Source organism: Sardina pilchardus, chromosome 4 (assembly GCF_963854185.1).
Source record: "Sardina pilchardus chromosome 4, fSarPil1.1, whole genome shotgun sequence".
Taxonomy (NCBI): domain Eukaryota; kingdom Metazoa; phylum Chordata; class Actinopteri; order Clupeiformes; family Clupeidae; genus Sardina; species Sardina pilchardus.
The window spans coordinates 14,440,501-14,468,046 of record NC_084997.1 but is presented as its reverse complement, the minus strand read 5'-3'; the positions used below and the strand labels follow the sequence as shown (position 1 = coordinate 14,468,046).

Genomic DNA, 27,546 nt, shown 5'->3' with positions numbered 1-27,546 from the left:
CTACATCTTCCCTCAGTTCCAGCCAGTAATTGAGCAGCACCGTTGGGTTAGGTGCTGTTATCATACCTCACTCTGAGGTATACAGCTCCCTCTAATTGTGTGTTTGGTAGTGTTTACTCCTTGTGAGCTCATGTTTGTACTTTGAGGAATAAATTCTACCAGCACATGTATCCTGCTGACATGAATGAATCATTCCATAGCCTTCAAACTGTCCTCACACAATACGCTGCCTTTGAGAGTATGTGTGTGTGTCCTATGTAGGCCTACCTGGACATGGGTAGGATGGTGCGCTCCTCGTGGTAGTCGCTGTCACACTCCGTGATGTACTCCCTCAGGACGGTCAGCACCCTGACCATGCGGATAGCCTCCTGTCGGGCACAGTTGATGCTGTCCTTATCGCCGTCCAGCACGCACAGGGTGTCGTACGACGCCTTCAGACGGTCAAAACACGACTGGATGAAATCCTCATGGATCTCAACCTGCAGGGGAATATAAAGGGGAAATATTTTAGATATTTTTTTCTTATGTAAGCTTTAAACAGTCTTAAATAAAACTGATTTGGGCGTGCTTTTTGTGTTATCTGACAACACTGGCAAGTAGTCACCTGATTGACTTGCAATTTTGGTCCGAGGTTTGTGTAGATCTCCTTGAGCAAATCTATTGCACGGCTGGCGATGTCATCACTTCCTTGAATCACAACCTGAGTGGAGAACATAAATACAGATAAGAGGAGGAGTGAATAATAATAAAAAAAAGTGACCCAGGGCTACCACGTGTTGAGTTGGATCTCAGTCAATGTTGATAGTTGAGCTGTGAGTCAGCAAGAGAGAGAGTGAGAGAGAGAGAGAGAGAGAGACTGAGATGGAGAGAGAGAGAGTGTGTGAGTGAGTGAGAGATTGAGAGAGAGATAGAAAGAGAGGGAAAAAGAGAGAGAGAGGGAGGAAGAGAGAAAGAGAGAGAGAGAGAGAGAGAGATCGTCTGCCGACAGACTAAACTTAGCACAGCGCAGTAGACTGCTCAGCACCTTCAGTCTGCTGCATGACAAGGCAGGCCATCAAGGCCACGAGGGAGCGACGCTATGGAAACGGCGTGCGGACGACACGACACTGATCCAATATGGCAAAACCCGCTCCGAGTGCTGCCCAAAATGAAATCAGAGCTGACCAGATTAGCTCATTTGGACAAGAAAGGTGGGCCCAGTTCTGGAGGAATGAAAAGCTGCATTCATGTACGAGAAACTACACAGAGGCGGCGCCTCCATTTTGGCCCCCGCATTCTATTCTCTTCGGCTAATTGCGTCAAAGTCGCGTAATTGACGACGGACGCAAAACTAATTAGAACTCGCATGGAGCGAGGTGGGGTGTGTGTGTGCACCGTGTCGGACACGCTCTCTCTCCCTCGCGCTACTCGCTCGTTACATAAGGCGGCGCGATTGATCGGACTCGTCTGCATGCCGAGTGCCGCACGAAGGAAACACAGGAGACGGGGTCACGAGCGGCAGTTTAATGGGCTTCTGTTCCAGCACGGCGTCTAATCAACGATAACTGACTCGCACATTATGATGATGCCAAGGGATGACAAATGGCTATGGAGACGGACATGACGCATGGACCCCACAATCTCGATGTTGATCAGACGAGTTTGTGTGTGTGTATGTTTTATAAATAGCAGCACACACGGGCATGACATCCCCATCACTCTGTAATGAGGAGGGAGAAGAATTTCAGGGAGCCACATACAGCAGTACGTAAACGCAAGAATAACAAGACAATTCTTCATTAGGAGTTACTTAAGAGAACACCTCGGCTCACAGTCACTGAAGACACAGTAGAAATAGAACAACATCCGACAGTCACTGTCAAGCCAGCACAGACATCCCATGATGGAGTTACGCTAAGCTAAGCTGCTACAAGAACTAACCCCATACTTGGATCCAGTACTTGAGGCAAAGGACGGCAAAGTTATGGTTAATCTGAAACATCCACGACTCCCACATGAAATATGTACTTCAAGACAGCAGAGCATTAAGCAGGCGATGACTTCAACATGGCCTCCTTTTAGACCATTACATCACTGCACAAGCCATAAAGTGCTTCCTTTGAATGCCAATATAATCTGGCATTAGCTGGTAATGTGTAGACTCATTCTTTTTTTTTTTATCCATTTTAAAACATGTATGGCTGTGCTGAAGTATATAACTTATTAGCAGGCCTGTCGCATACTACCACTATGGGATGCAGATGGTGGTATAACATTCAATTCTGCGTACATCACAGGGTCCCTCTCCACCATCCTCACGTTGCGAATAAAAGCATGCATTCATCTTTTTATTTAACTCTGCTTTATAGCGTTCTCGTCCGTCTTATATAATCCTCATTAACATATCCTCCCGGTTCCCTAGCCCCTCGAACGGTCACCACCGCCGTTGCAGCAGAGCGCCAAAAACTTAGCGCTCGACCGCTAATCTTCCCCGGCCATCCGAGACACAGGGGCAGAATCGGCGCATTGTGTACAGTCACGCCTCGTCCGCACTCAAGCCAACAGAGACCTCACATTCGTTCCCCTCTAATGTAATAAAAACATTTTATACGGCAAGATTAAGACAATGTAGGTCACTCCAAAAAGCAGCCACGCTTTAAGTGGGTCAGTGCTCTTTTACAGCCATACTGCGAACGTATCCGCATTTATGGGCTGAGGGGTCACTCGGTCACCATGGTTACTTGACTGCTAAATGAGGAATTACCCGTCACACGCCTGACGGAGAACCATCCTCCTCACGCAATCCAAACACAGGTGGAGACAATCTAATCATTTAAACTGGCGTATGCTGCTTTCACTTTCACTTGAGAAATCATACAGCCATCATGGTCCGTGTTTGTTTACGGTCATATCAGGCATCATCAGCAGCATCGTTATCCACTTTTACGATAACACAACTGGGACAACATCCACATGCCACACCTTTGACCAACGGCTGTGGTGGAACAAGAACATAATCTTGCAAGCTCCTATGGTGTTCTGCAGCAAACTGTGCAAGCCACCTGCATGGATTACTCTGCAATGCCCTTACTCTCTTACATCACCATACATGTTACTGCTGTTTTCTTACAGCATTTGTTTGTGACACTGTTTAATGACAAAATGCACAAAGAAGTTGCATGCAACACACCAGTGCGTGTCTGATGTTTCACCGCAACCAACCCACTGTACACACAGTGTGTGTGTGTACGCGCATGCGTATGCATAAGAAGTGTGTGTGTGTGTGTGTGTGTGTGTGTGTGTGTGTGTGTGTGTGTGTGTGTGCGTGTGTGTGTTCTGATGGCCATAGACGGGGGGGCGCCCAACTCACCCTCCAGAGGTAGTCCAGGCCGATGAGCTCCAGGTCGTCCATCATGTAGGCGCGGCGCTTGGCCACCAGCTTGCCCTCGCGGCAGTTGACGGCCTTGAAGAAGCGCTCGAAGCACTTCATGCCGTTCTCCGTGAGCAGCGAGGGGTCCAGCTGCAGCACGTTGTTCTCGAAGAAGTCCTTGTTGATGTCCGGGTCCAGGTCGGGCTCGTCGCCCATCAGCTTGGAGTACCACTTGAAGCAGGCCTCGCGGTCGCACAGGAACACGGCGTTCTCCGCCAGGCACTTCCAGATCTGCTTGGCCTGCGGGGCGCACAGCCACAGCTGACCGTCCTTCAGCAGGAACCTGAGAGCGTGGACGAGGGCCAGAAAAGCGAGAGAAGGAAGATTACGGACGGACAAAAGATTCATACATACAAGCACACAAATGACAGAGAGAAGTCAAATAGTAAACAGGGAGATGGAGCAACAAGAGGACACAAAGACGACACAGGTGAGATCACAGGAGGACAGATGGATTGGACACAAAGAATAAGGGATAGAGATGCACCGATATGGAATTGTAGGGCCGATAACGATAACCAATATTTATCGGTTTGTTTTGGCCGATACCGATACGATAAACGATAATGTTACTCTTGGGGGAAAAAAATAAAAAAAATGAATTGGGGACAATTAATCATTTAATCGCAGTAATTGAACCTACCACCAATGACGGTCATAACTCATAAAAGACCTCAGTGGTACAGCAGTCAACAACAGCAGTAGCCTAGGCCTATATGAGGCTCCTTTAAATGAACGTAACATCATTGAGTTGAGAGTGAGTGGCCAGGGACAGTGAGTGAATCACTTCCATATGGAGTAAACACTCAAAGCAGATAAATGACTAGAAGCTGTGAAAAAGCTAGTGACCAAACCAGAGTTTGTGTGGGAAACCTATTCATGTATTTAGCAGCGAGTAATTAAATAAAGCTGCAACTCCGCGCACTGCATCTTGTTGTGTCTGTAGGCTACTCTGGTGTGCACAACCTGCTGCAGCAGAAGTGAAAGGGGTTTGCGCCGAAGGTCAATATCTTATAATCATCAGTCTGGAACTGATGTAGGAATGGGAAAAAAAAAAAAATCGGTAATATTACAAAACCCAAGCAAACAAAATGCAAATGTAATACTAAAATACTTGGAACTACTTATGCGCTGATTTGTCCCACCAAAGGGTTTGTTTGTTTATTTGTTTCTCTGACTGGCGCGGGAAAGTGCAGACACACCAGCAAAAGAAGGCAATTCGCTCAGAGTAGGCTGAGCTTTGCTCTGCTTAGGTTAAAAGGAAGATCGTTCACGAGAGGATTTTGGGCTGCACAGATTCAACGTAGATCTTGTTAGAATGGTGAAATACAGTACATCCAAACAGCTGACATTATGTTGAGGATGAAGAAGCCAACCAAGTTCAAGTAGCATGTAGCCAGATGGGCCTTGAATAGTTTGGAAATTAGGGCTTTAAAAAAATGATTGGCCGAAATCCTGTTATCGGAACGACAATAATATTTCTTTCCCCCCCCCCCATATATCGTGCATCTCTAATACATCATGTAAAAGAAATAAGAAAAACACACATAAAAGTTGGCATAACCACCTATTCGGATGTGTACACATAGTTAAACTAAAAGGTTTAAGACAGTGGCCATTGTGTGAAGCACTGTGGCATACTGTTCTGTATAGTGTTCTGGTCAGTGTGTGTGGATACACTAAGAGGTGTTGAAGCACCACTGCGCTGCACAGAGGCACAGAGGGGTGGGGGATGGTCACAGACACTGTGTGGGTGTGTGCATGTGTGTGGGTCGAGGTACGGATACCTCAAGAAGTTGAGCCTCTCCTGGACCTCCTGTACGTGGCTGTACCGGCTACCAGGCCTCACCGTCTGCGGGTCAAAGTCGGTGTGTTCGGCTGCAAAACAACACGTTCACAGGAGCGGTCAGTTTCACCAGTGCATGCCCCCACGGAGCTCAAAGTACTTCACATGGTTCAGCAAGTCGCAGTGTTACACAGCCTATGAGCTATGCCATCTCTGGGGGCATTCTTTGAACTTAAACCGAACAACTACAAACAAGAGTGTGCCCTGTGTTTATGCAATGTGTTATGTTCTCACACATAGATAGAATGTACAGATCATGGACATTTAAAAGCTCTCTTTCATCAGAATGCACTTGCATGTCACCCCACTAAGAACTATAGCCACCAGAACTTCACTGGTGTGTTTTATTTCCTTTCATGCTGATGGCCTTGTAACAGACCATCTAAACCAGATTACAAACACAAAACCAAAGCTTAAAAACTAGATCTCAAAAAGTAGAGGTGGAACAAAATCTGCCGTGCTAAATTAAGAAACACCCCTCCCCACGTCTCGCAGCGGTGGAAAAGGTCCGAGTGAGTGAGTGAGCGAGCGAGCGAGCAGACGCACCTTTGGCGAACTGCCTCATGCTCTCCATGTAGGCCGACAGGTTCTCCGCCACCAGGGTGACCAGCGCGTGGTTGTGCTGCAGCTGGTTGATCAGGTCGTGCCGATAGAACACGTGAGGACTCCTCTGAGTTTGACTGCGAAGAGAGGATGAGAGAGGGAGCGGTGGGAGGGAGGAGGGATGGGCGGGAGAGAGAGAGAGATGGTGAGAGAGAGAGAGGAAGAGATAAAGAAAGAAAGAAAGAAAGGGGCAACCAAAGCCAAAGAGAAAGACATTATGAGTGTTTATCAAGGAGGAATAATTGAAACGTACTGTGTGTAGAGAAGAGTGTCTGAGTGTGTGTGTGTGTGTGTGTGTGTGTGTGTGTGTGTGTGTGTGTGTGTGTGTGTGTGTGTGTGTGTGCGCGCGCTTGTGCAGGCAAAGAAAGGCTGAGAGTGGGCAGCGTCGGAGCCTCTGGAGTGAAATTATTTGGGCCTCATGCTGTTCCTGCACCTTTTGAACTGTCAAGTTGGCGGGAATGAGGGTGGGGGTGGGGGGGATTTCTTATTTGAAAAAGGGCTCTCATTAGCAGTTGAAGATGACACAAGTGTGTCATTAGACAGTATGTGCTCCTTATGGTAGCTCTGCACGTGTGTGTGTGCGTGTGTGTGTGTGTGTGTGTTTCGTGAGTATGTTTCATGTGTGTGTGTGCTTCATGTGTGTGCACATTTGTGTGTGCACATATGTGTGTGTAAGTGCTTGGGGGTTGAACAGCACAGTACGGACAGAATGCAACTTGGCATGAAAGCCCCAACCCCACAGCAGAGCGTCCCGGTGGTCTGTCTCTCTTCTGCCCCTAGAGTCACCCTCTGGGATGCCCTGCTGTGGAGCCTCTGCCCATGTGCCCATGTGCCCATGGGCAACAAGGAGAAAAGATCTGGTTGTGTCTCTTAAGAACAATTAATAGTAAAAAATCACTGTGGTGTTAAAGTTTGGGAAAAAGTGAGTACAAGCAAAAACCCCAAAGGCCCAGACATTGTTGTCGGACACGTTACGGTGATTCGTGACAACAAGAGCTGCTGCGGCAGGAACATAAAAAAAAGAAGGCAAGCTGGCTGAAGCATGTGTACTTTTTTTTTTTTCTTTAGTTTGTTTTTTCCCGGGGAGGAAAAAAAAAAGGCAAAGAAATCAAAACAAAAATCAAAAAAAGCGACAGATCTGGGATGAAATCTGAAAAGCGTAATTCGGCTAGATTCAGGATCGGAGTGGCGGCCGAAGCTACCAGATTAGTTCTGCACTTACCCTTCTAAGCTCTTTTGTATGTTAATAGGTATTTTCTTTCTGAAAAAACAACAGGCATGTGTGCTATGTATTTGTCTGGGCTTTGTAAGTGTTGATATAGCTCAAACATACATGCTTCGTGTTAAAGACTGGCATGGCACTACGGTTACAGACGTAAAGTCAGGAACTCAAGCCATTAGTTTAACGGTCCCTTCTCACCAAAGTGGAGTAAGCGGAACCTTTGTTAGGAAATGATTTCATTAGGGATGCCAACATGCATCAAAACCAAATGAAAAGACAAATAAACAAATAAATAAATAAATAAGCATGCTAAAGCTACACACCAAGATGCAAAAGAATTTAAAAGGATCAGCATATAATTCAGCCTGAAAGCATGCATCTACCCGACTACTGCAGATGCGAAACCTGGCCCATCGTGTTAACACATAGGAGATGAGATGAGCTCCAAACCACCAGGCATGAGTGCTTATGGGTGTACATTGGGTTATCTCGCTCTAGAATTTGCATCTAAAATAGCTACATTCTTTAAAAGGAATAGAATACACTGGCAGGTACATTCTAGGGAGGGCAGGCGCGTTCTAAAGACAAAGCTTGACGGTACCTCAGGTTCTGAGGAGCCTCTCCAAACAGGCTGCAGATCTCGCGGATCTGCTTCAGGGCGGGGATCACCCACTTGTCGTTGGTGCGCAGCTCTTCAATGAAACGGTCGATCCACTGGATCTTCTGAGTGTCGCGGTCCTGAAAAAAACATAGATTGGGACATCCTCAACTGTATGCAATACTTCCCGCCAGTATTCAGGTTCAGATCACTACAGCTAGAACACTGAAACATCCTCTCCAAAGGCCTCTAGGCTCCAGACTTCACAACCATTGGAATGTTATTCTCTTGTAACACTCTTGTCATGGGTTTATTATAGCATCAACTATTGCAACAGAAATTAAATAAATAGAAACAACATTTTCCACTACATTCCTGTTCATGTGATCAGGTGAATCAGAGAAGCATCTGTTCCCGTGTCAGCTAACTGAGACATGTTGGCTCAGTGCAGTGCTACCTATCTGGTCTGCATTTTATCAGGTCAGAGCCATTTCCACAGTGCAATAGGTCTATTTAATACACTACCTCACAAAAAGTCAATATTCAGCTTTCGGGTGAAATTTCAGGGTGGACTTAAAATCCACTATAACCTTTACAGGTGAACTTAATGTAACCTTCTCTAAACTTTTGAATGTGCATGTTCAATAGTTCAGTGTTTCAGTACTTTCTGTGCTGAAACAATACATTTCACCCGAAAGCCAGATATCCCTAACTTTTTGTGAGTAGTGTCTCCTTGGTCCGGTCCGGTCCGGTTCAGTCCGGGTTAGTGTACCTGTGAGCAGCTGTAGTCCAGGATCTTGATGTGGGCACTCAGCGCCTGGTCCATGATGTCCACAGGCACGTCGTCGCTGTGCGCCAGGTTCCACAGCAGGTTCAGCACCTTGTGGGCCATCACGCCGTCCTTGTCGTCCTCCGCCAGCCTGCGGATGAGTTCCAGAAGCTTCTCCCGCTGCTTTTTGCTTGCATTGGTCCAGCTCGCCTGAGGAGTAAATAAATCAGACATGCATAATTTTATTTTTTTAACTTCACTGTATAATCTAATAATAACTAAATATCAGATGATTCATTTGAGACGGATATGATTGATTAGAGAACATTCACATAGGTTAGGGAGCAGCTCCGTGAAAGCACTCGCAAGGCACTTGGGTCTCACCTTGAAACAGTCAAAGAGATGGTCCAGCTGCTCGGGAGAGAAGTCCCAGGCCAGCTTCGCTAGGAGGTCATGGACATTTTTTACAATGGCTTCATGCTTGCCAGCCTGTGGGCAAAAGAAACACAACCGATGAATGAGCAGCATGCAAGCCACCACTCAGCACAATTACATAACAAATGCACATTTGAACCACACAGGGTTAAGCCGGAGGAAGTAGTACACTTCCTAATTAAAGAACCCTGCAGAATATGTTTAGCACTTATTGTGACATACAAGTTACACAAAACCACACGCTTAAAATACCCCCTCCACCACTGGAGAACAAGCCAAGGCTACAGCTTGCGTGGAGAACGGCTCATGCTGTGTCATGTTTTGAGAGGCTTCGGGGAGGTTACCTGGGCGGCCCAGATGTTGTCCAGATCCTGGAGGGTGAGGGCCTTCTCCTTGATGACGAAGCGCAGGATCTTCTCCAGCTTCTCCACGTACTGGGGCTGATGCAGGCTGTCCCGCAGCACGATGGACAGGATGTTGTTCTGCTGAATCCATTCCTGCAGGCACACACACACACAGACAGTGAGTGGGCGTGCTTTTGAGCGAGCAAGCGTGTAAAAGGGCGAGCGAGCAACTGAGGAAAAAGGCAAGACCAAGACAAGAGAGAGAGATAGATGAAGATAGAGAGAGAAGGGACAGGTCAGAAAGTGACTAAGAGGAGAGAGAGAGAGAGAGAGAGAGAGAGAGAGAGAGAGAGAGAGAGAGAGAAAGGACAGGTAAGAAAGTGACTAAGACAAGAGAGAGAGGGGGGAGAGAGAGAAATAAAGGCAGAAAGAACAGATCAGAAAGTGAATAAGACAAGAGAGCGAGAGTGAGAGAGAGAGAAAGAAAGAAAGACAGATGTAGACCGACAGACAGGAAGACAGAGGATATGTCCATAATTGTTGGGGTTTGGGGGGGGGGGGGGGTTAAACATGGCCATCTGTGTGATGCTTACCGCCATGCGTTCAGCAGTCAGCCACTCCTCCTCCTCCGGGTTACCATGTCGATGAGTGTAGTAGGACACACTGGAGATCACCTTGTTGACTTCATTTAGTGCATTCATTTTGCCATTAAAAGAAGATATTTGCAATAACCTGAGGATACAAAATAATCACACAATCAGATCAGACCTTGAAATGTTTTAGCTTTCGGTTCCTCTGTAAAATAATCAGGAAAATAACTGAGATTTTGAAGACATCTTACCTAAGAATCATTTTTAACCTAAAAATTTCTAAGTTCTTCACGGTCTCCTCCTGACCCGGTAGCCGTGACGCCAGGTTCTTGAGCGACTTGATGATCATGGACAGGGCGTCGTTTTTGGCTTCGTTCTTGGCCTCCTTCTTCAGCTCCTCGTCCGTGAGATTTTCCAGGAACTGGGGGACCATTTCTATGATGGGGAGGAAGTACTTCTTCACCGTGTGCAAAGTGAGGAACTCATAGCACTGCCCGAAAGGCCTGCAGAGAAGACAAGAAAGGCACAGACGCACAAACAAACAAAGTTAGGCAACAGCTTGTTAACTCGGCTTGTTACATGATTTACAGCGTGCATGTTCAACATGTGTATGCTTGTGCAGTTTATGGCCAAAAGTGAAAACAATACCAGCACATAGACCAGACACAAGTCTGTGTTTGACTCCCGTGAGACTGCCAGAGTGTGTGTGTGTGTGGGTTTCTGTGTGAGTGTGTGTGTGGGGGAGGGGGGGGGGGTTCTCTGTTTCTCTGTTTCTGTGTGTGTGTGTGTGTGTGTGTGTGTGTGTAACAAAAGCCTTACTTGATGAGCGCAGCGATGATCTGCACATTCAGAGCTTGGCCGCTCATGAAGCGATCATGCAGAATCTGGAACCCGTTTAATGTGCCAAATTTGTTTATCAAATCCACCAGCCAGCCCTGTAAAGGAGACGAGAGAAAAAAAGAAAAAATGATTAAAACACACACTCGGGGGTCACCATGACGGGAGAGAGAGAGAGAGAGAGAAAAACACAGTCACACATTCGTTTTCTCCTTTCTCTCTCTCATTCTATCCCTCCGTCTCCCTCTCCCTTTCTGCTGGGCAAGACATGGTCTCTCTCTCTCTCGTTCGCTCTCACTCTCTCCTAGGAGATAAACTCCCACATGTGTCTGACTCAGAGGAAAGTAGAGGTGGGAAGCGCTGGCCTTTCCAAATGAGAAGTTCATTCCATTAGAGCGAGGGAAGTGTTTGCTCTTCCCTCCAGGCCCGCCGCCTCTGCTGACCCCCTTCCCACACTGCATTTGGCAGGAGGGCCTTTTTGGTGTGTGTGTGTGTGTGTGTGTGTGTGTGTGTCTGTATGTGTCAAGGCTTAGAAGAAAAACAACAGCTTTGCTTCATTCATACAAACCCAGTGGTCGCCGTTCCTGGAGCAGCATCTTTTACGATTGGTCGAGAGCATTTTAACGCACGGTGACTCATGTCTTCAAATGCTAGCTTATAATATGTTCGATGATGGGACTCGCTTTAAGGGACTGATGCTTTATGGTGTCTCATGGCAACAAAATCATTTTTTGTGTGTGTTGCTATGGGGATGGCACAACAAACTTTGGGAGACCTGCATGTGCAAAGGCCCAACATTTGCAGCTAGACCCAAGAGAGCATTTCTGCTGCAGGTACACAAAATGCCAAGAGTGGTTGAAAGCAGATCTTTGTCCTCCAACAATGAGACACCCACAAAGGCTCTAAACATCTTGACAGTCATCACTCCCACTCAAAATAAAGACATCTGGCGGTATCTGCCTGCCGAGTCAGCAGTGGTCAAGGAAGCCTATGAAAATACTTCACACCTCACATGCAATTATGGTGTCCCAAAGCTGTCACTGACTCTCATGATACACACACATCCTCCCCGTAAGGGAACATGGCATACGAACATTCAGTAACTAAACACTTCCTGCTAGTGTTGGCTCTGGGCCTCTGAAAGTTCTGGAACCATGGCAGAATAGGACTACAGGGGGGCAAGCTGAACTCAAACTCCAGACACTGATCCCTATGACTGGAGCACATCTATGGTAAAGGGATCACCACACCGCAACGGCACCGCGGGAAATAAAGCATTCGCATGCCTTGCACCTTTTAAAACACCTGTGCTTGCAATTTATTCCGTAGGAAAACGAAATCTAGGTCTTGTGTGGCGATTGAAAGCAGCGCGCAGAGCTTCTGCATTGCCATGAGGGTGTCACGTTCGACAGGACGACGCACCTTGGGAGAGCGCGGGTCCGGCGGGCGGGCGAAGAGCTCGTCCTCGGCCAGCTGCACGCCGGCGGGCACCGTCTCGGAGGGCCGCGTGCCGTTGTAGATGTGGAACTTGCAGTGCGGGTTGGTGGCCATGGCCAGCAGCTCAAGCAGGGGGAACCAGTCCTGGGAGAGCTTGGCCACGCACAGCTCCACCAGACGGTGGGTGTTGTTGATGATGCACCTCTGTGGGGAGGAAAGGGGGGAGAGAGAGAGACAGAGAGAGAGAGAGAGGGGGGGGGGTGGGAGAGAGAGATGCAGATTTAGAGATAAAATAGAGCAAAACAGAGGGTACGAGACAGAAATAAACAGAAAAAAAATTACACAATTACAGACACACACACACACACACACACACACACACACACAAACAAACAAACAGGAAGAGGAGAAAAAGGTGCAGAATAGCAAGAAAATTCAAGAAAAACAAAAATGATAGAAGAGGATAGACCGTGACAAAGGGATGGAAGAGACAGAGGAGGAGGAGAGGCGAGGGGAGCAGTCGAAGATGAAGTGATAACGACATAAAGGAGAGGAAGAGGAACACACACACACACAGAGACAGACAGACACACACACACACACACACAGTGTAGCCCGTCGGGGCGTCTGAGCCAGGCCGAGACGGCCGCTGCCTCAACCCCCCACCCCCCGGCCTCCTCCCCTCGTCCGTCTCCACCGGAGGGGGCTCGAGCGGACAGCCACGGGGTTATTGTTCCGTCACCCCATCGCATCGCTCCGTCCCGGCCGCCCAGGCCCCACACAAACCCTCTTTGATCAGCGCCACGCTGCCCCGGGGGGGGGGGGGGGGGGAACAAGGCCGGCGCATTGATTCCGACGCTCAGCTGCCCAATAAAGGCTGCGATTTATGTGGGGGGAAACTGGGATTCGGTAACGCTTCAACACTGGGCTGGATTTTGGAGGCGAGAGGGCGCCGTGTATTACACAGCCTCTAATGGCTTGGCATTTTGCGCTGTCTTTCCAGCGCAGTAAACACACACACACACACACGATCACGCAGGCTCTCCTGTACTCACGTGGATCTCAAACTTCCATCCACTGACGGCCTCATCGGTCAGTATCTTGGTGAAGGAGATGGTCAAGCCGTCTCGGAAAAACCTCTGGCATGCTTCGCACTTGACGTCGAGTCCTGATGAGGAGTGGGGGAAAACAACAAGAGCAACGAGCGATAATGAGTTTGACAGAAAAACAAACAAGTCTGACAAAACAAGTAAGGAGCCTATTAGGACATCGACATTTACGCCGAGACCACTTGTAGAGGCTCGGCGGCGGCGGCAGCAGCACTTGGCTGTTATCAGGCTTCCCAAATTACCACAGCTCATGGAGGCTTATGAAATTCACAGAGGCTGAACACATTAGGCCTTTGTTTCAACGGCTAATTTGGATCTAATTTTTAGAGCTTGCTAGCTCAAGAAAATGGCTGTCTGCTGCTGAAAAGCTGGGAGGGGGGGGGCGCTGAGTCATGACAAATAACCTATTGGGGGTGATCTCATGTTAAGAACACAAAATGAGTCATCAAAACAATCATCAGACTGAAGAGGGATGAACCTCCATTACCTTTTTTACTAAGATCTATAGCAGCTTCCAGAAGAACTTCTAATTCACCCTTTGGCAGAACTGGAACAACCCAGCGGGGTCTGCAAGAATAAATAGATTTATGAAAATCTCAACACACATACGTACTTACATGCCTGCACAAGTACAAACATACACATACAGAAGGAGCATTTGTTGGAATCTCCATAAATCCTAAGGTACATGGCTCAACAATCTGGGCAAGCTTACAGCGACCACATCAGTGTGAGTTTGTGAGTGTGTGTGTGTGTGTGTGTGTGTGTGTGTGGATTCATTTTACGTCTGTCAAAATAATCAAGCGGACAGACAGATAGGAGCCGAGGCGTTGTGAACAGTGAACTGAGTGAGAAGGTGTTGAAGGATTCACTGTGTACCTGTTGATCATGTTATGCAGCTTTCAGTAACCACATATGTGTGTTATGTGTGTGTGTTGTGCGTGTGATGTGCGTGCGTGCGTGCGTGTGTGTGTGTGTGCCCAGACTAATTTTACATCTGTCATAATAATAACACGGAGACAGCAAGAGGAGTGCTGAGCGGTGGGGCTGAGGCGGTGCGGCGCGTGTACCTGTTGATCATGTCATCCAGCTTGGCCAAGTCGGTGTGGGGGAAGGCCGGCTCCTCCTCCTCCAGCTGGGGAGGGCAGTCCCCCTGGCCCTGCTCATCAGGAGGGCTCACCGGAGAGTTCTCATTGGAGGAGTTAGGAGAGGACGTCTGCTGGAGAGGCGCACACACACACACACACACACACACACAGGCAGAGGGGGGGAGCAAGAGAGAGGGAAAGAGCGAAAGAGCGAGAGAGCGCGAGAGAGAGAGAGAGAGGGAAAGAGCGAGAGAAAGAGAGAGAAAGAGAGAGCGAGAGAAAAAAAAATCAGTCAACACACTGGAGACTCAGGTGACACGCTAAACAGGAAGTGGAAGACATCCAGCAGTGGAGCCTCCCGTCCCTCCCTCCTGCCTGCCCAGAGACGGAGTGCCTCTCGGCAGCCTCATTGTCACCCCTCCTGGGCCTCGGGCCGGAGCACATACCACTGGCCATTAATGCCAAACGGCCTGCCTGGTTTTAACAGTGTTTTCAAACGAGTTCATGACCCATATCAACATCTAGGAGGAGGAGGGGGGGGGGGGGGCATAATATCTGAACATGAGAGGACACAAAGTAAGGGAACACCAGTGCGCTTCACACAGCATTGCATAATGGCAAGAACATCTGCTTAAGCCATGGGTCTGTCAGTGACAGGGATAACTCTAGTTAACCCAAGTATTTTGGGAGGGGGTGGGGGGGTTACTTTCTAAGCCAAGCAAAACATACAGATGGCTTGGACTGCTAATGCCATTTTGTGAAATGATTTTCAGAAAAAGGGGGGCCCTATATTTGTGGAGGGGCAATCAGCAGCTTTCGAGGCACACAAATTCCCTAACTAGCATTTCCTCACACGCTGAATTATGCATGGCACAATCAGTGAAGTGACAAGGAAGGAAACTTTCAGACCTTTCTGTGAAATCTATCTGTGCATGTCTGAGCACTCTGTGTGAGTGAGTGTGTGTGTATATAGAACACTGTACATGTATGTGTGTGTGCAACAGCATGCATAGGACGCTGTGTGGGTCACTGAATGCATAGGACACGGTGTGTGTGTGTGTGTGTGTGTGTGTGTGTGTGTGTGTGTGTAGAACACTGTACATGCATGTGTAACAGCATGCATAGGACACGGTGTGTGTGTGTGTGTGGGGGGGGGGGGGGGCACTGTACGTGTGTGAGTGTGACAGCATGCATAGGACGCTGTGTGGGTCACTGAATGCATAGGACACTGTGTCTGTGTGTGTGTGTGTGTGTGTGTGTGTGTGTGTGTGTGTGTGCCGAGGTGTCAGACAGAAGAATGTGGCATGATGACAATCAGCTGTCCCACTGTGTGGAGTGCAGACGGCGTGGACAGGGGAAGCGGCTCCGCCACATTTCCTCTTCATGCTTAATGTGTCTTTATTCACACCCAGGGATGGGAATGTGGGAGCTGGCACAGAGGGCTGAGGGCTGCTGTGTGTGTGTGTGTGTGTGTGTGTGTGTGTGTGTGGGCAGTAAGCTAATTACAGCATGATTGTGACTGAACCAGGGATGCATCAGTGTGTATGAGTGTATTATGTGTCCAGATGTCTATGAAAGAGCCAAGATCGCAACATATGTGCATTTACGCAGGTCTGTATGGATATAGAGCATAGAAAATGGTCATGTGTGCGTGTATACTATATAAGACTAAAATATATAAAGAGTAGCTGTGTACGTGTGTGTGTGTGCGTGTAGATGCTCTCTGCGGCTTTCCTGAGGCGCATGTTGGAAACTGTATATGTGTTGTGTTCTATATTTGTGTGTGTGTGTGTGTGTGTGTGTGTGTGTGTGTGTGTGTGTGTGTGTGTGTGGATGCTCTCTGTGGCTTTCCTGGGGCACGTGTTGGAAATTGCATCTCTGAGGGAGCCGGCAGCGTCGTAGCATTGGGAATCGTGGGGGTGTTGAGCCGGAGCTGGAGCTCAGCGCGAGAGGAGGAGGAGGAGGAAGAGGAAGAGGAGGAGGAGGAGGAGGAGGAGGAAGAGGGGAGAGGGTGGGTGGGTGGGTTGGCGGGTGTGGGAGAAAAAGAAAGAGAAAGGGGTGGGGAGGGGAAGGGGAGCGGAGCTCCAGCTCCTTCTGCTTGGCTGACCTACATAGGCAGCTTGCTTCTCACATCGGTGCGCCACTCATCCCTGACAAGCGGGAGCATCTCCTTCTCTCTCTTTCCCTCTCTCCCTCCCTCCCTCCCTTGTTCATCGACTCCCATACCCCCCCTCGCCACACCGCTGGCTCGGCAGGCGGGCGCGAGGTGTGAGCGGCGCGCTGGCCGCCTGCTGCAGTTGGTCCCAGCAGCACAGGGCAGCTCCCCTCTGCAACATAATTCAATTACAACTCTCTCCTTCTACCTCTCGCTCCCTCTCCCTCGCTCGCTCCCTCCCTCCCTACCGGCGTCCATCTCCCGCTTTCCTTCCCTCTCTCTCTCTCTCTCTCTCTCTCGCTCTCTCCCTTTCTCGCTGACTCACTCCCACACTATCCTTTTTTTCCTCTCTCTCCCCCCCCTCTCTCTCTCTCTCCATCTCTCTCTCTCTCTCTCTGACTATCTCCCTTTTTAATGTTTCATTCAGCAAAATACTGGGGACACACAAGCAACAAGCAAAACTGCTCGGGCTGAACACGAGTCCGAGAGAGATAGACCGAGCCTTAAAAAAAAAACGAGACACTGGACAGCCCTCCACAAAACATGCTATTCTGCACACGCCACGATGCCAATTCTAGACTGCCTTGGAGTCAAATGAAGCCCTGCTGACTTGACCACGGTCTGCTGGATGTTCTGATGATTCGGGGTCATGGCGGTGGTGACGACAGCCACACATCTACTATTTAAAGGGAGAGAGGAAGGGATTTTTCGTGCGGCCGTGGCGATATGTTGTCTCGCGCGCGTCGCCCCTATCTCCATGAGCAGCTGTCTACACGGCAAGGCCATTAGGCCGTAAACATGAAACCCAATGACTCGCTTTGAAAGCGAAAGTGCACTTGGACATAAGGAAACCAAACTGTGGTGCAACGAAAAAAAAAAAGAGAGAAAAAGAAAGGAAAACAAAAAGGAGAAAGAAAATAACAAAAGCAGAAAAAATGAACGATTAAGAAATCGGAAGCGTCTGAAGCCGCAGTTCTAACGGAGTCAAGTGGAGGACAGATGGATTTGTTGCAGTGATATTGCGTGTAGCGGCCCCTGTTGAAACGGTTTGCGCTGAGAAACAGAAACTGGGTCTGCAGGGTGTTTTCCATCTCAGTAGGTGTGTGTGTGGTCTCGCTCCCTAGTTTTTCGCTGCAGGTGGAACAACAGTAAGCGTACAATCGAACGAGAGGGCGAGCAAATGAGCAGGATGTCGTCTGTGCTTCTGCACGTGGATGTGCACCCTTGTGCACTGAAAGTGTGTGAGTGTGTGTGTGTGTGTGTGTGTGTGTGTGTGTGTGTGTGTGTGAGGGGGTTGTTTTTGTATGCACGTGACCACACTGGTGTACATGTTGTTGTGTATGTCTGTGTGTGCCTGTCTGTACAAAGCATGCATGTCAAAACCATGATTATGTTCAGGGTGAGAATCAGATAATGCAAATACAGCATAAAATAAGCAACGTACTTGTCGTCAGATCCACAACACATTCAGACAAATCTGAGTAAACTCCAAATAATAAAACATAAACCACTATTGGTGAAATTAATATCATGTCTGTTGATATGATCTATGTGTCTACATCTTTAAACCTCTCAACTTATCATGTCTGTTTATATGATCTATGTGTCTACATCTTTAAACCTCTCAACTTGTGTGTGCATACTGATCATAATGATGAGCTATTAGTCTATGTACCTGTGCTTGCATGCTGTATGTGGGAGAATGTAGAGTGCTTGTTTGTTTGTGTGAGTGCGTGCACATGTGGCTATATGCATGTTTGTTTGTGTGAGTGTGTGCACGTGTAGCTATATGCATGTTTGTTTATGTGTGGCCGTATGCATGTTTTTGCGCGTGCACGTGTGTGTGCGTGCGTGCGTGTGCTGCTGACCTGGTTCTGGGGCAGCGGGGGCTGAGACTGGCCGTCGGGGGCCTGGCCCTGGCCCTGACTCTCGTTGCCCCCCACCGGAGAGCCACGCGTCGTGGCCGTCATACTCGACACGGGGCAGATCTTTGCAATCTTGTCCACTTATGTGGCTGGCGCGCGGGGAGAAATCACAGCCTCCTCAAGACTGACGGACAAGCGGCATGCGCGGGAGAGGGAAAGCACCACCTGAAGCACTGGAGGGATTGCAGAGACCATTGCATAACCTGCAGGGAGCAGAAACACACAGAGAGGGGGGGGGAAGAGAGGAGGTTAAGATAGCGGTCAGTCTAGGTGAAAGATATGACGTGATAAGAATTGCATTACATTTCACGCTAGCATTATACTAGGCTCAATGCCTACCGAGAGGACCTCTGCAGCGCACAAACTCGCGGACCACCGCTTTTCCTAAAATCATGCCGCTAGCATTGACTCTCGTTCTCTTGACATCCTGGTTGACCAACATGCTACTGTGATGAAACATAAAGCTATGCTATAACACAAGCAATATCCTGTTGAGCAATACAGACAGATATAATATAGGCTCACATATTTGAACAGCAAGCTAGTTAAAAGCCGAGCTATCTAATTCCCCCCCCCCACGTCTCGTGTCAAAACATGAGGACCTGCACAGCACCAACATTTTACAAAACAAACAGCTGTCTGTCTGTCCTGACGCGACCCCCTCGTATCCTTTTCGGAGCCCGTTTGGCACTTGACGGAAGATCGGCCAAGAAAACTTGAGAGGTTCGACCAAGTGCCGTGTAACCTAACTGTCAGGGTAGCCGGGCACCAGCCGGTCAGCCCCTGGCATACTCTCCCCTACCTACCTACCCACCCACCAGCAAGCCCGCCCGCCCATGCCCCAGGTCAAGCAGGAGGGCTTAGGGACTGGGAGGGCCTTGACAGTAGCCACATCCACCCAGCTAGCTAGCTCCTGCCATGGCCCGCCATGGCTCGCGCTCAAAGGGCACTACGGGAGATAAGACACTAGAGAGGGGGGGGGGGGGGGGGGTATTAAAAAGCAGGAGAAGATTAGAAAGACTGCAGGAGAAGATTAGAAAGTTTATATGCCAGGAAAAGTGAAAGAAAGTGTGTGTCAACTGGTTGACACTTCTAGCGCCCCTAGTGAAAGACGACAGAGGAGAGAGAGAAGGGGGGGGGGGGGGGGGGACCAAGTTGCAGACGGAAAGAATTCCTCTCTGCAGCTGTGAGAGGGCCAGGAAGTCCTTCTCCAAGGGTTGCAGGAAAGCTACAGACGTTTAACATGTGGAGGTTTTTTTTTTTTTTTTTTTTTTTAAAGGGCGTCCATTTAAAATAACATGCCACTGGCAGGACCACTTTGCCTTGAAAGTATTCAGAGAACAGCCAAGGACTGACGTGAATGGAATACCCTTGTCTCCACTCTTACACAAGTCAAATCCACCCCCTTTCCCAAAATCATGGCTCGCATTTCCCTGGCCAAAGTTTCTCAGTCTTTTTTTTTTTCATTTTTAAATAGTCAGAGACAGCTGAAAGGAACATTCCAGCAAAGACCAACAAGCATACTTCCACTAGTTAACAAATGTGTCTGACATTCATCCACTTAATACATCATTTTTCAGTTTGCACAAAGAATTTTATGCAGTGGACATAAGATGGCAAAGCCAGAAGCCAGACTGTGCATAGGAGTAATGACGTGAACCTTCTAACCTTTGGCTTTTTTCACCAAACCAAACACATTTAAAGGGGGGGGGGGATAGGGCAAACACAAGCCAGAAAAAGGCAAGTATTTTTCCATTGCTTGGTGTCCAGGCAGATCAAAGACATCCAGAAAAGAATGATCCAAGCTGGCGTTGGAAAACGAACAATCCCCAAAACGATAAACCCACAATACACACTCTGTTGGGTTTTAAAACACCCACCAGGCTGTGATGCAATGGCAGTAGACACACGCGCACACGTACACACCTAGCCGGTGCAGCGGCCTGATGCAAATGTGTACCTCAGCACCCCTCCCTCACACACACACACACACAGTTTTCCTCAGCCAGGGCCGTATGTGAGTGTGCATGTGTATGTACAGACAGAACGAGCGAGCAAGAGAGAGAGAGAGAGAGAGAGAGAGAGAGAGAGAGAGAGAAAGAGAGAGAGACATGCAGACAGACAGAGATGCTGCTGTATCCTGGGCTGTGCCCGCCTGGCTGGACCACGAACAGAGAGGATGTGGCGCTCGCTGGGCTGCCATACCCAGAGTGCCTCTGGGGGGCCTGCAGCCTATCACCACTCTTGAGCCGCACCTGGCAGCGCGCCTGCAAGACCAAGCGGGCCGGGTTCCGTCTGCCTTGACCCGATACCTCGATTTATCTTCACTTGCCAACACACAGGAGGAACACAGACCAAGGCCTACTGTGTAGTTCCTCTTCAGATGCTTATCACAAGGCCTTTTTGAACACTCCAAATGCACTTGCTTGACTAATAACCCAGAGTATACTTTAAAAGATGTAAATGGGCTTGCCACTACAAAAAGAAAGATAAAAAGAAATGAGAGCACATGCGAGTGAGAGAGAGAGAGAAAGAGAGAGTGAAAAAAACAAGAGCGAGGCCAAGGTCTAGCAAACGAGTTTCCTAAAGTTATGTGTACGCTGGTCCGCATTCCAGGCCAGAGCTGTGCAGCGTATATCCTCACTACAGATAAGACTAGACTGAACTCTGGAACCATCAATCAGGATTTTATAGTACAGGGCAAAAGGAGGGCTAATTTTGGATGTGGGGGGAGGTGAGTGCTTGGTGGCTGATAACTGTACCGTCACCCTAAAAGCTAAAAATGACAGTAACCCAACATGCCAAGTCGAGTGTGACCCATGACCAAACACAATATGGCACAGCAACACAAAACAATTCTTGGTGATGATGAGCTAGTAAATTTCTATCATGTCATCTCTCTATTAATGCCATATGGTCTGGGTGCATTAGAAACCCGACTTACTTGTGTCCATAATCATCTCTTGGGACATTCCAGTCTGACTCTAGCATAAATGTTTTAGAAAGAGCTTTCGTTTTCTGGACAGTATTGTACAGGAAGTGCTTGTGAACGGAGAAGTCACAAAGCTCCCGTCAATACAAAGTCTCAATGCTGGATAATGTAGGCCAACCCAACCTAATGTGGAGAAATGGACTTGATCGGCCCTTCAATAAGCTCCAAAATCAAAATAATGATTAGGTCCGCTAATTCACCCCCAAAACACAACATGGCCAGAGTAAAGAACAAAGTCTCAGGCCAGATCCCACCAAGAAAGAGAAGGTGTGGCCAGACCACGGATGAACCACACCAAATTTCAGACCCCTGATACAAGGGGATTCCCCTCACTAACCATGGGATCTCCTGGCAAGGAAGCATGACTGGACTGACTCTCTCTCTCTCTCTCTCTCCCTCCCCTTCTCTCTTTACATCCACTGGACGACTGCGCTCGATGACACAGACGCTCTGGACCACGTTCAAATGCTATGTTTCAGTCAGTGGGATCCATGCCCAACCTCCGCCATCCATTCCTCCCTGCTGCACGCTTTCTTCCAGATTCTCAGATCCTTATTCGCGAGTGCACTGTCTGTGCAAGCAGGCCCCTCCATGTTTGTCCCTAATGGGCTCATTCATCGACCACTTTGTAGTAGTGGTGGTGGTGGTGATGTATTCAGAAGGATAATGATCCAGGATTATGATCCATGTTACAAATACACAAAAAGGCTGGGTGGTTGTGTAGAAATGGGGGAAAGTGAAAACAGAAAGTGATCCTTTTTAAACTGGGGAAACAAAAGAGGGGGGAGTGAGATTGCATCATCCCATATTCATCCATTGTAACATTTTACAATCTTTGGGGTGGTTGAGTTTAAAAAAAATAAATAAACGCTTCAAAATCCTTTAATTTTCTCAGGCTGGCCTGTTGCGAACGGAGGATGTCAATAACCTAACCTGATGTTTGAAACACTCAGATCAATCAGGTCATTAGACCACTATCCAACATCACAGTAAACCCACAACAGCTGTTTCATGCTCTCTGTGCACATTCCCTCCCAGCACAGACAAATACTTCTCAATCTGGTCTAACCAGATAGTTGTAGTGAGTGGAGGAAGGTGTATGGTTTGTGCTCACGGCCTACATTGTTGTTATGGTGTTATGACAGGAATTTAGGTAAGACTTTTCAAATGCTGGAAATTATATAGATAGGGGAATGCCGAGCACAAAACACAACCACAATTAACCCATTTATCCCTCCTATAATGCAATGTGCTGCATGTCTTAAACTCATAAGCATTTTTCACTTGTAGGAGTAAATACAAAGCATCAACCCATTAGACAAATAATGAGGTCAAAGAAACCTACAAAGAAGGCTGCAACAGCCAATTCTTAGGTATGCCATTTTAAAAGTCCTTGTTTTGCACTTGATACATATGCTCCTTCATATCACTCCGCTGTGCAAAATCCAAAATAACGAATATTGGGTAATGAAACCATGTTGCTTCCTGGTCGCTACAGGTGCCTTGCGCATTCAAGCATCTTTGCATGACGTCTTCGCTTCATGCATCCGAGTTCAGGTTTCAAGAACACAAACAATTTAAACTTCAAGATTCTGACATTCGAAAATCATGTCCACCTTATCCCATTTCTATATTTCATCAATATCACGTAACAAGAATAATCCACCACGAAATGAAACACGGAATGTTACTGGTGTTTTTTTCCTCCAACAGCTGGCATCAAAGCCAAAATAACTTGAAATGTGAGGTCTAACCAAATGCGAGTACTTATTTATAGCAAATCGACAACCGCCCAGCACCCATATGACCAAGCAGTACCGAACATGCTCTATTCCGACATAAACGTCTAAATGTGCATTAAATCATATCACATAGCAAAGATGGCAACTCTGGGTGCATACCAATTATATTGACAATTGAACCAAGAGCTCAATACAAGTGACAGATCTGTATTTATTAAAGCATTATCACGGCGTAGCGTTAGCTAACCGTGTTTTGATATGACTTCCTAACCATGACACTGCTTTAGCATCAACTAATGTTTAAAAGTTAAGACATATCATCGATATTGTAGAAAACAATATGTAAGCAATACTGCATTAGAAATACAATAGATACATACTGTCAAATTAAGCAATCCATTCAGTCGTTGTTTACGCGATCGTTCAAAATGGGTTGGTAACAGTCTAGCTAACTGAATTAGCTGAACTTACCCAACTATTAGCGCTGTCTGGAAACGTTAGCGATTCAAAGAAGATGACAGTGTGTAATACTGTTTCATATTACCAGGAAAACGACCGAAAACACAAATAAAACGATAGCTTACAAATCAATCATACACAGAAGCTCGATTGTCTCGATTATTGCTAGTTGTACGTTAGCTAGCTGACGTTAGTTATCGATAGCCACTTGATTTCTTGTCTTGTTCAAATCGCTGTCAAAAACACTAGGGTGTTATTGACTGGAAATATGTGCCACTAATGATTATACCCAACATTCAAAAACTTGATTTCAATCTAGGTCCATTGTATTTCCTCAAAATGTCCATTAACCAACCTTCCAAGTCAATTCGCTGAATAATTGTCCAACCCAAGGTGCCCAAGTTCCGACAGGCTACATAATGCTACCAAGTAAGTTAGCAAGCCTGCTAATGTCCTTTTGAGTGCTGCGAAAAAGCCAGGCTTCATCATGGGCGTTTCCGGTGGGTCAAACGTCAATAAATATTCCTCAAGAGTTGACTTTGCTGATCCAAATAATATGATTGAACACTTTCGTGTCGGAAAATGCAAATTCTACGCATTGCCCACCATTAACTCAGAGCGCTAACTAGTAAATAGGCCTAACGCTGGGTTCAGTTCAGGCCCGTTTCCTGATACGCTAGTGCTAGGTAGCTATAGAGCTAGCTTTAAGGTTCGGTAGCACACCATTCCAATTACTCCAACGAATATGGTAATGCCAGCTCCATCGTTAGCTTGCTACCAAGGTAATGGAGGAGCCAAGAGCTAACTAGGCTTGCAATGATGTCGTTTCGAACGTATCTGGTTAGCTAGCAACATGGCTGACAACATTTACCCACTAACTGAGCTTGAAAGGATGGGTTATTGCAAATATGTGGTTTATTCGAGTGTCTCGATACTGCTTGGATAAGGCGTCTACAAATGAGACATAACAAAACCTCTCTTTAACGCGCGTTGTGGTAACACTAGCTAGCTAGTCCAGCTAGCTGGCTACATAAGGAAGAGGCCGTCAGCCATTTTCACTTCAGTTTAGGCATCAACCGGCTTCAATATAACGTTATATTTTCAGCATAAGATCATGTAAGCGAGACATTGATGTTGTCACACTACTATCTGATGTCAATACAATGCATCATCCGTGACCAACGACTCAAATTGTGTGCATCCCATATAGACAACTTTTGATTATGAAAAGAAGCTAGTGCTAGCTAACGTTAGATAAGTTGTGCAGTAGAAGGAATAACGCTAACGTTAGCTTGTCATGATAAGCTAGCTACAACACCGCTTTTTTCAACTATCGCTAGCTAGCGAGCTAGCCCAAACATTAGCAATACTAGCCACTTACCAGAAATTAGAAATGACTTCTCCTCTATTCACTAGCTACTCCAGTCTCCAATAACTCATTTGTCATGTATCTTATAAACGTCTCGTGTAACTGCTGTTTCGCATTACATTAAATTAATGTTGAGGCGATCTCAGTTCCTTGGATTTTTTTTGTCTGCTCTTGGGTGTTTTTCCTGCGTCACCAGCAACGGCAGCCCCCCCAACTCTTCTATCCCCGATCTGTTGTCAGTTCAGTCCGAGCAAGTCAGTCACTGCATGGCAAACAGCGGAGCCTCGCTCAATATGGCGGCAGCAGCAGTCTTCGATAGAATGTTGCTAGCCAGCTAGCTCAAATTTGATCAGCTTGCACGGATAATCAGAATTCGTGCGACCTCAGAATGCTTTCTGAGGTCCTAAACGATCACTCAAGAATCCTCTTGTGACCAATAACTTGTCAAAATCATACGAGTTAGAGGGAACAATGCCTAAGTACGTGGCAAGCTAACTAGTAGCTCACTCCAGCTCTATCATAAAAATCCATTTCAGGTTTTAGGTTGCCCGGCTGATTTGCTAACTATGCAGATAGGAAAACGCTCAACCTTTTGTATCGCCACCTGCTGTTAGGGGTGGATCTTGACCATGAACATAGATCTAGTTGTATGATCTTGAGTGTTGGCCTACCACGAATGTTCCTAAAAATATATTTTTTATAATGCATCAATGCAATAAATAAACCACTATTACAACTTGGAAAAGACATCTTTTTATTTTTTTGATGGGTCTACTTGCTCGAAAATGTAACTCCATTTCCTATCTAGAGATGCAAAGCAAATTACTCACATTACATTTTTGTTTGCAACATTTGTTTTTGTTTTTTTTTAGTACCCATAATAATTATTATAGCCTAGCTTTGGGCAATAACGGTCACTACACTAACATGTTAAAAGGGTCAGATTACCAATAATTCCTATCTCAAGCTAGTTACCATGGTAGGCCTATCAGTTCATTTCTGTGGTGTGTGACCAGTTGCCTATTGAATTAATCTGGTACAGATGTTGCGAATCTTGACCATGACATGATTTATTATGAAATGTAATAAATACTTCATATAAGTTGATGAAAACCTTCTTTTTTTTTGGTCAGTTCAGGTTTGCACATGTAACTTGAGGATTTGAAATGAAGCGACAGTGATGTAAGGACAGCACTCTTCCGCAGAAAAACTAATGCTGACTCATTCAACAGCCATGTATAGCCTGTGCGGCCTGACCAGGATTAACCCCCCTTTATACAAGCCACCTCCTAGGCCACAGTGTGTACTGCTCAGCACAATGTTGTTACAGACACTAGCACGTTTTCCTGCATTTTCCCTTCACATTACCTTTGGCATGAACCCACTGACCTTTGCTCTATTTCTACAATGGGGGTAACGTTGCTGGCCTTAAAGACCATTCGTCACCCGTGCCCTTCCTTGTTAAAGAAAACATGAAAGCTGCTTTATAAATGTGTTGTTGTACTGTTTAATTCATGGTAAATGAGGAAACACACAATTGTGCTTGTTCTTCTTGGTCAGCTAAGCCCACAGACAGTATTTCATTACTTTTCTAAAGTATTAACACGAAGCAAGGGGATGATGAATTACAGGCAATCAGCTCCTAACTCATCGCCAGGCCAATCACTTAATATCATAACAGAAAAAAATCCCAACAAGCAATTCATTAAACAGCTGGCGCAAAGATCGCCAGTCAACCTATCATATCAAGAGGAATGGGACAAAGGTCACTGGGTCACATCTGAAATCAACTATTACCTCCCACTTGATCCTTTCATATGTACTTTATCATTGCATTGTGTGCTTCTACATCTGAAGGGAAGGTCTGCAATGTTATACATCCACAGATGGTGTATGAGATAACATAGTCTGAAGCACTTTTCTGAAATGGAGGTAGTAATTTTCAAAATTTGGGAAAGTAATTTTGCAGACCTCTCATTGAGATGTAGCACACAATAACAGTCAATAAGGAACATGTCAGGGAACCAAGCAGGAAGGGTTTAACTGCTCAGTCTGAGCCTTCAACAAAATGGAAAATCTGCATGTTGTCAAGTCTAGACAAAGGTGCTTGCATATAGCATAAGTGCACCACAATAGACAGCCTTTAATAACACAACAGAATAAACACAATCACAATTTTTGACACATTCTCAAAGGTATGAAGTCAGAATAGAGGGAATCAAGCTCATTTAAGGTAAAGTGATCAACCATGATTTGGAATTCTTTTGGAAATCATGGATCATTGTATCTTCTGGACTAAAGAAGAGAGGGACTAATCGACTTGTTATATTGATCAGTTTCAAACTCAGCATCTATGATGGTACTGGGGTGCATTAGTGCCATCTGGCAAGGCACTTAATTCTGAAAGATCTTGAGAGATTTCGAACATGCCATCCAGACAATGTGTTTTTCGGGGAAGACTGAATATTTTAGGAAAACAATGGCAAAATGAATTCGGCACATTAGAACCGTGTGGCTCAGCGGAAGAGTGCAGGTGCTAGAATGGTCCGTCTGCAGTCCAGACCTGTCAGATTGGGTGCATCAAATGAAAAACCTGATCAAGAAGACCCCAGACTGT

At 46.8% G+C, this 27,546-nt stretch overlaps 1 protein-coding gene across 10 annotated transcripts in view; it reads right to left on the bottom strand.

Annotated features, from left to right (window-relative positions):
- The window catches only part of usp9 (ubiquitin specific peptidase 9), a 49,521-nt gene extending 24,127 nt beyond the window's left edge, over positions 1-25,394 (bottom strand). For 2 of the 10 annotated variants that reach the window (XM_062534250.1, XM_062534255.1), the window contains exons 1-19: positions 24,942-25,393; positions 18,311-18,570; positions 14,270-14,418; positions 13,687-13,766; positions 13,146-13,258; positions 12,076-12,294; positions 10,636-10,751; positions 10,068-10,319; positions 9,820-9,958; positions 9,227-9,379; positions 8,832-8,936; positions 8,451-8,657; positions 7,682-7,818; positions 7,081-7,119; positions 5,802-5,935; positions 5,197-5,287; positions 3,350-3,692; positions 605-700; positions 268-479 (exon numbers count right to left, since the gene is read on the bottom strand). In XM_062534250.1, coding sequence (XP_062390234.1) covers positions 268-479; positions 605-700; positions 3,350-3,692; positions 5,197-5,287; positions 5,802-5,935; positions 7,081-7,119; positions 7,682-7,818; positions 8,451-8,657; positions 8,832-8,936; positions 9,227-9,379; positions 9,820-9,958; positions 10,068-10,319; positions 10,636-10,751; positions 12,076-12,294; positions 13,146-13,258; positions 13,687-13,766; positions 14,270-14,418; positions 18,311-18,412 — 2,687 coding nt within the window. In that variant the 5' untranslated portion in view covers positions 18,413-18,570; positions 24,942-25,393. Of the gene's footprint in view, positions 1-267; positions 480-604; positions 701-3,349; positions 3,693-5,196; positions 5,288-5,801; positions 5,936-7,080; positions 7,120-7,681; positions 7,819-8,450; positions 8,658-8,831; positions 8,937-9,226; positions 9,380-9,819; positions 9,959-10,067; positions 10,320-10,635; positions 10,752-12,075; positions 12,295-13,145; positions 13,259-13,686; positions 13,767-14,269; positions 14,419-18,310; positions 18,571-24,941 lie in introns of all 10 variants that reach the window. The other 8 variants (XM_062534251.1, XM_062534252.1, XM_062534256.1 and 5 more) reach the window with 7 other exon arrangements.
- Positions 25,395-27,546: the final 2,152 nt, after the last annotated feature.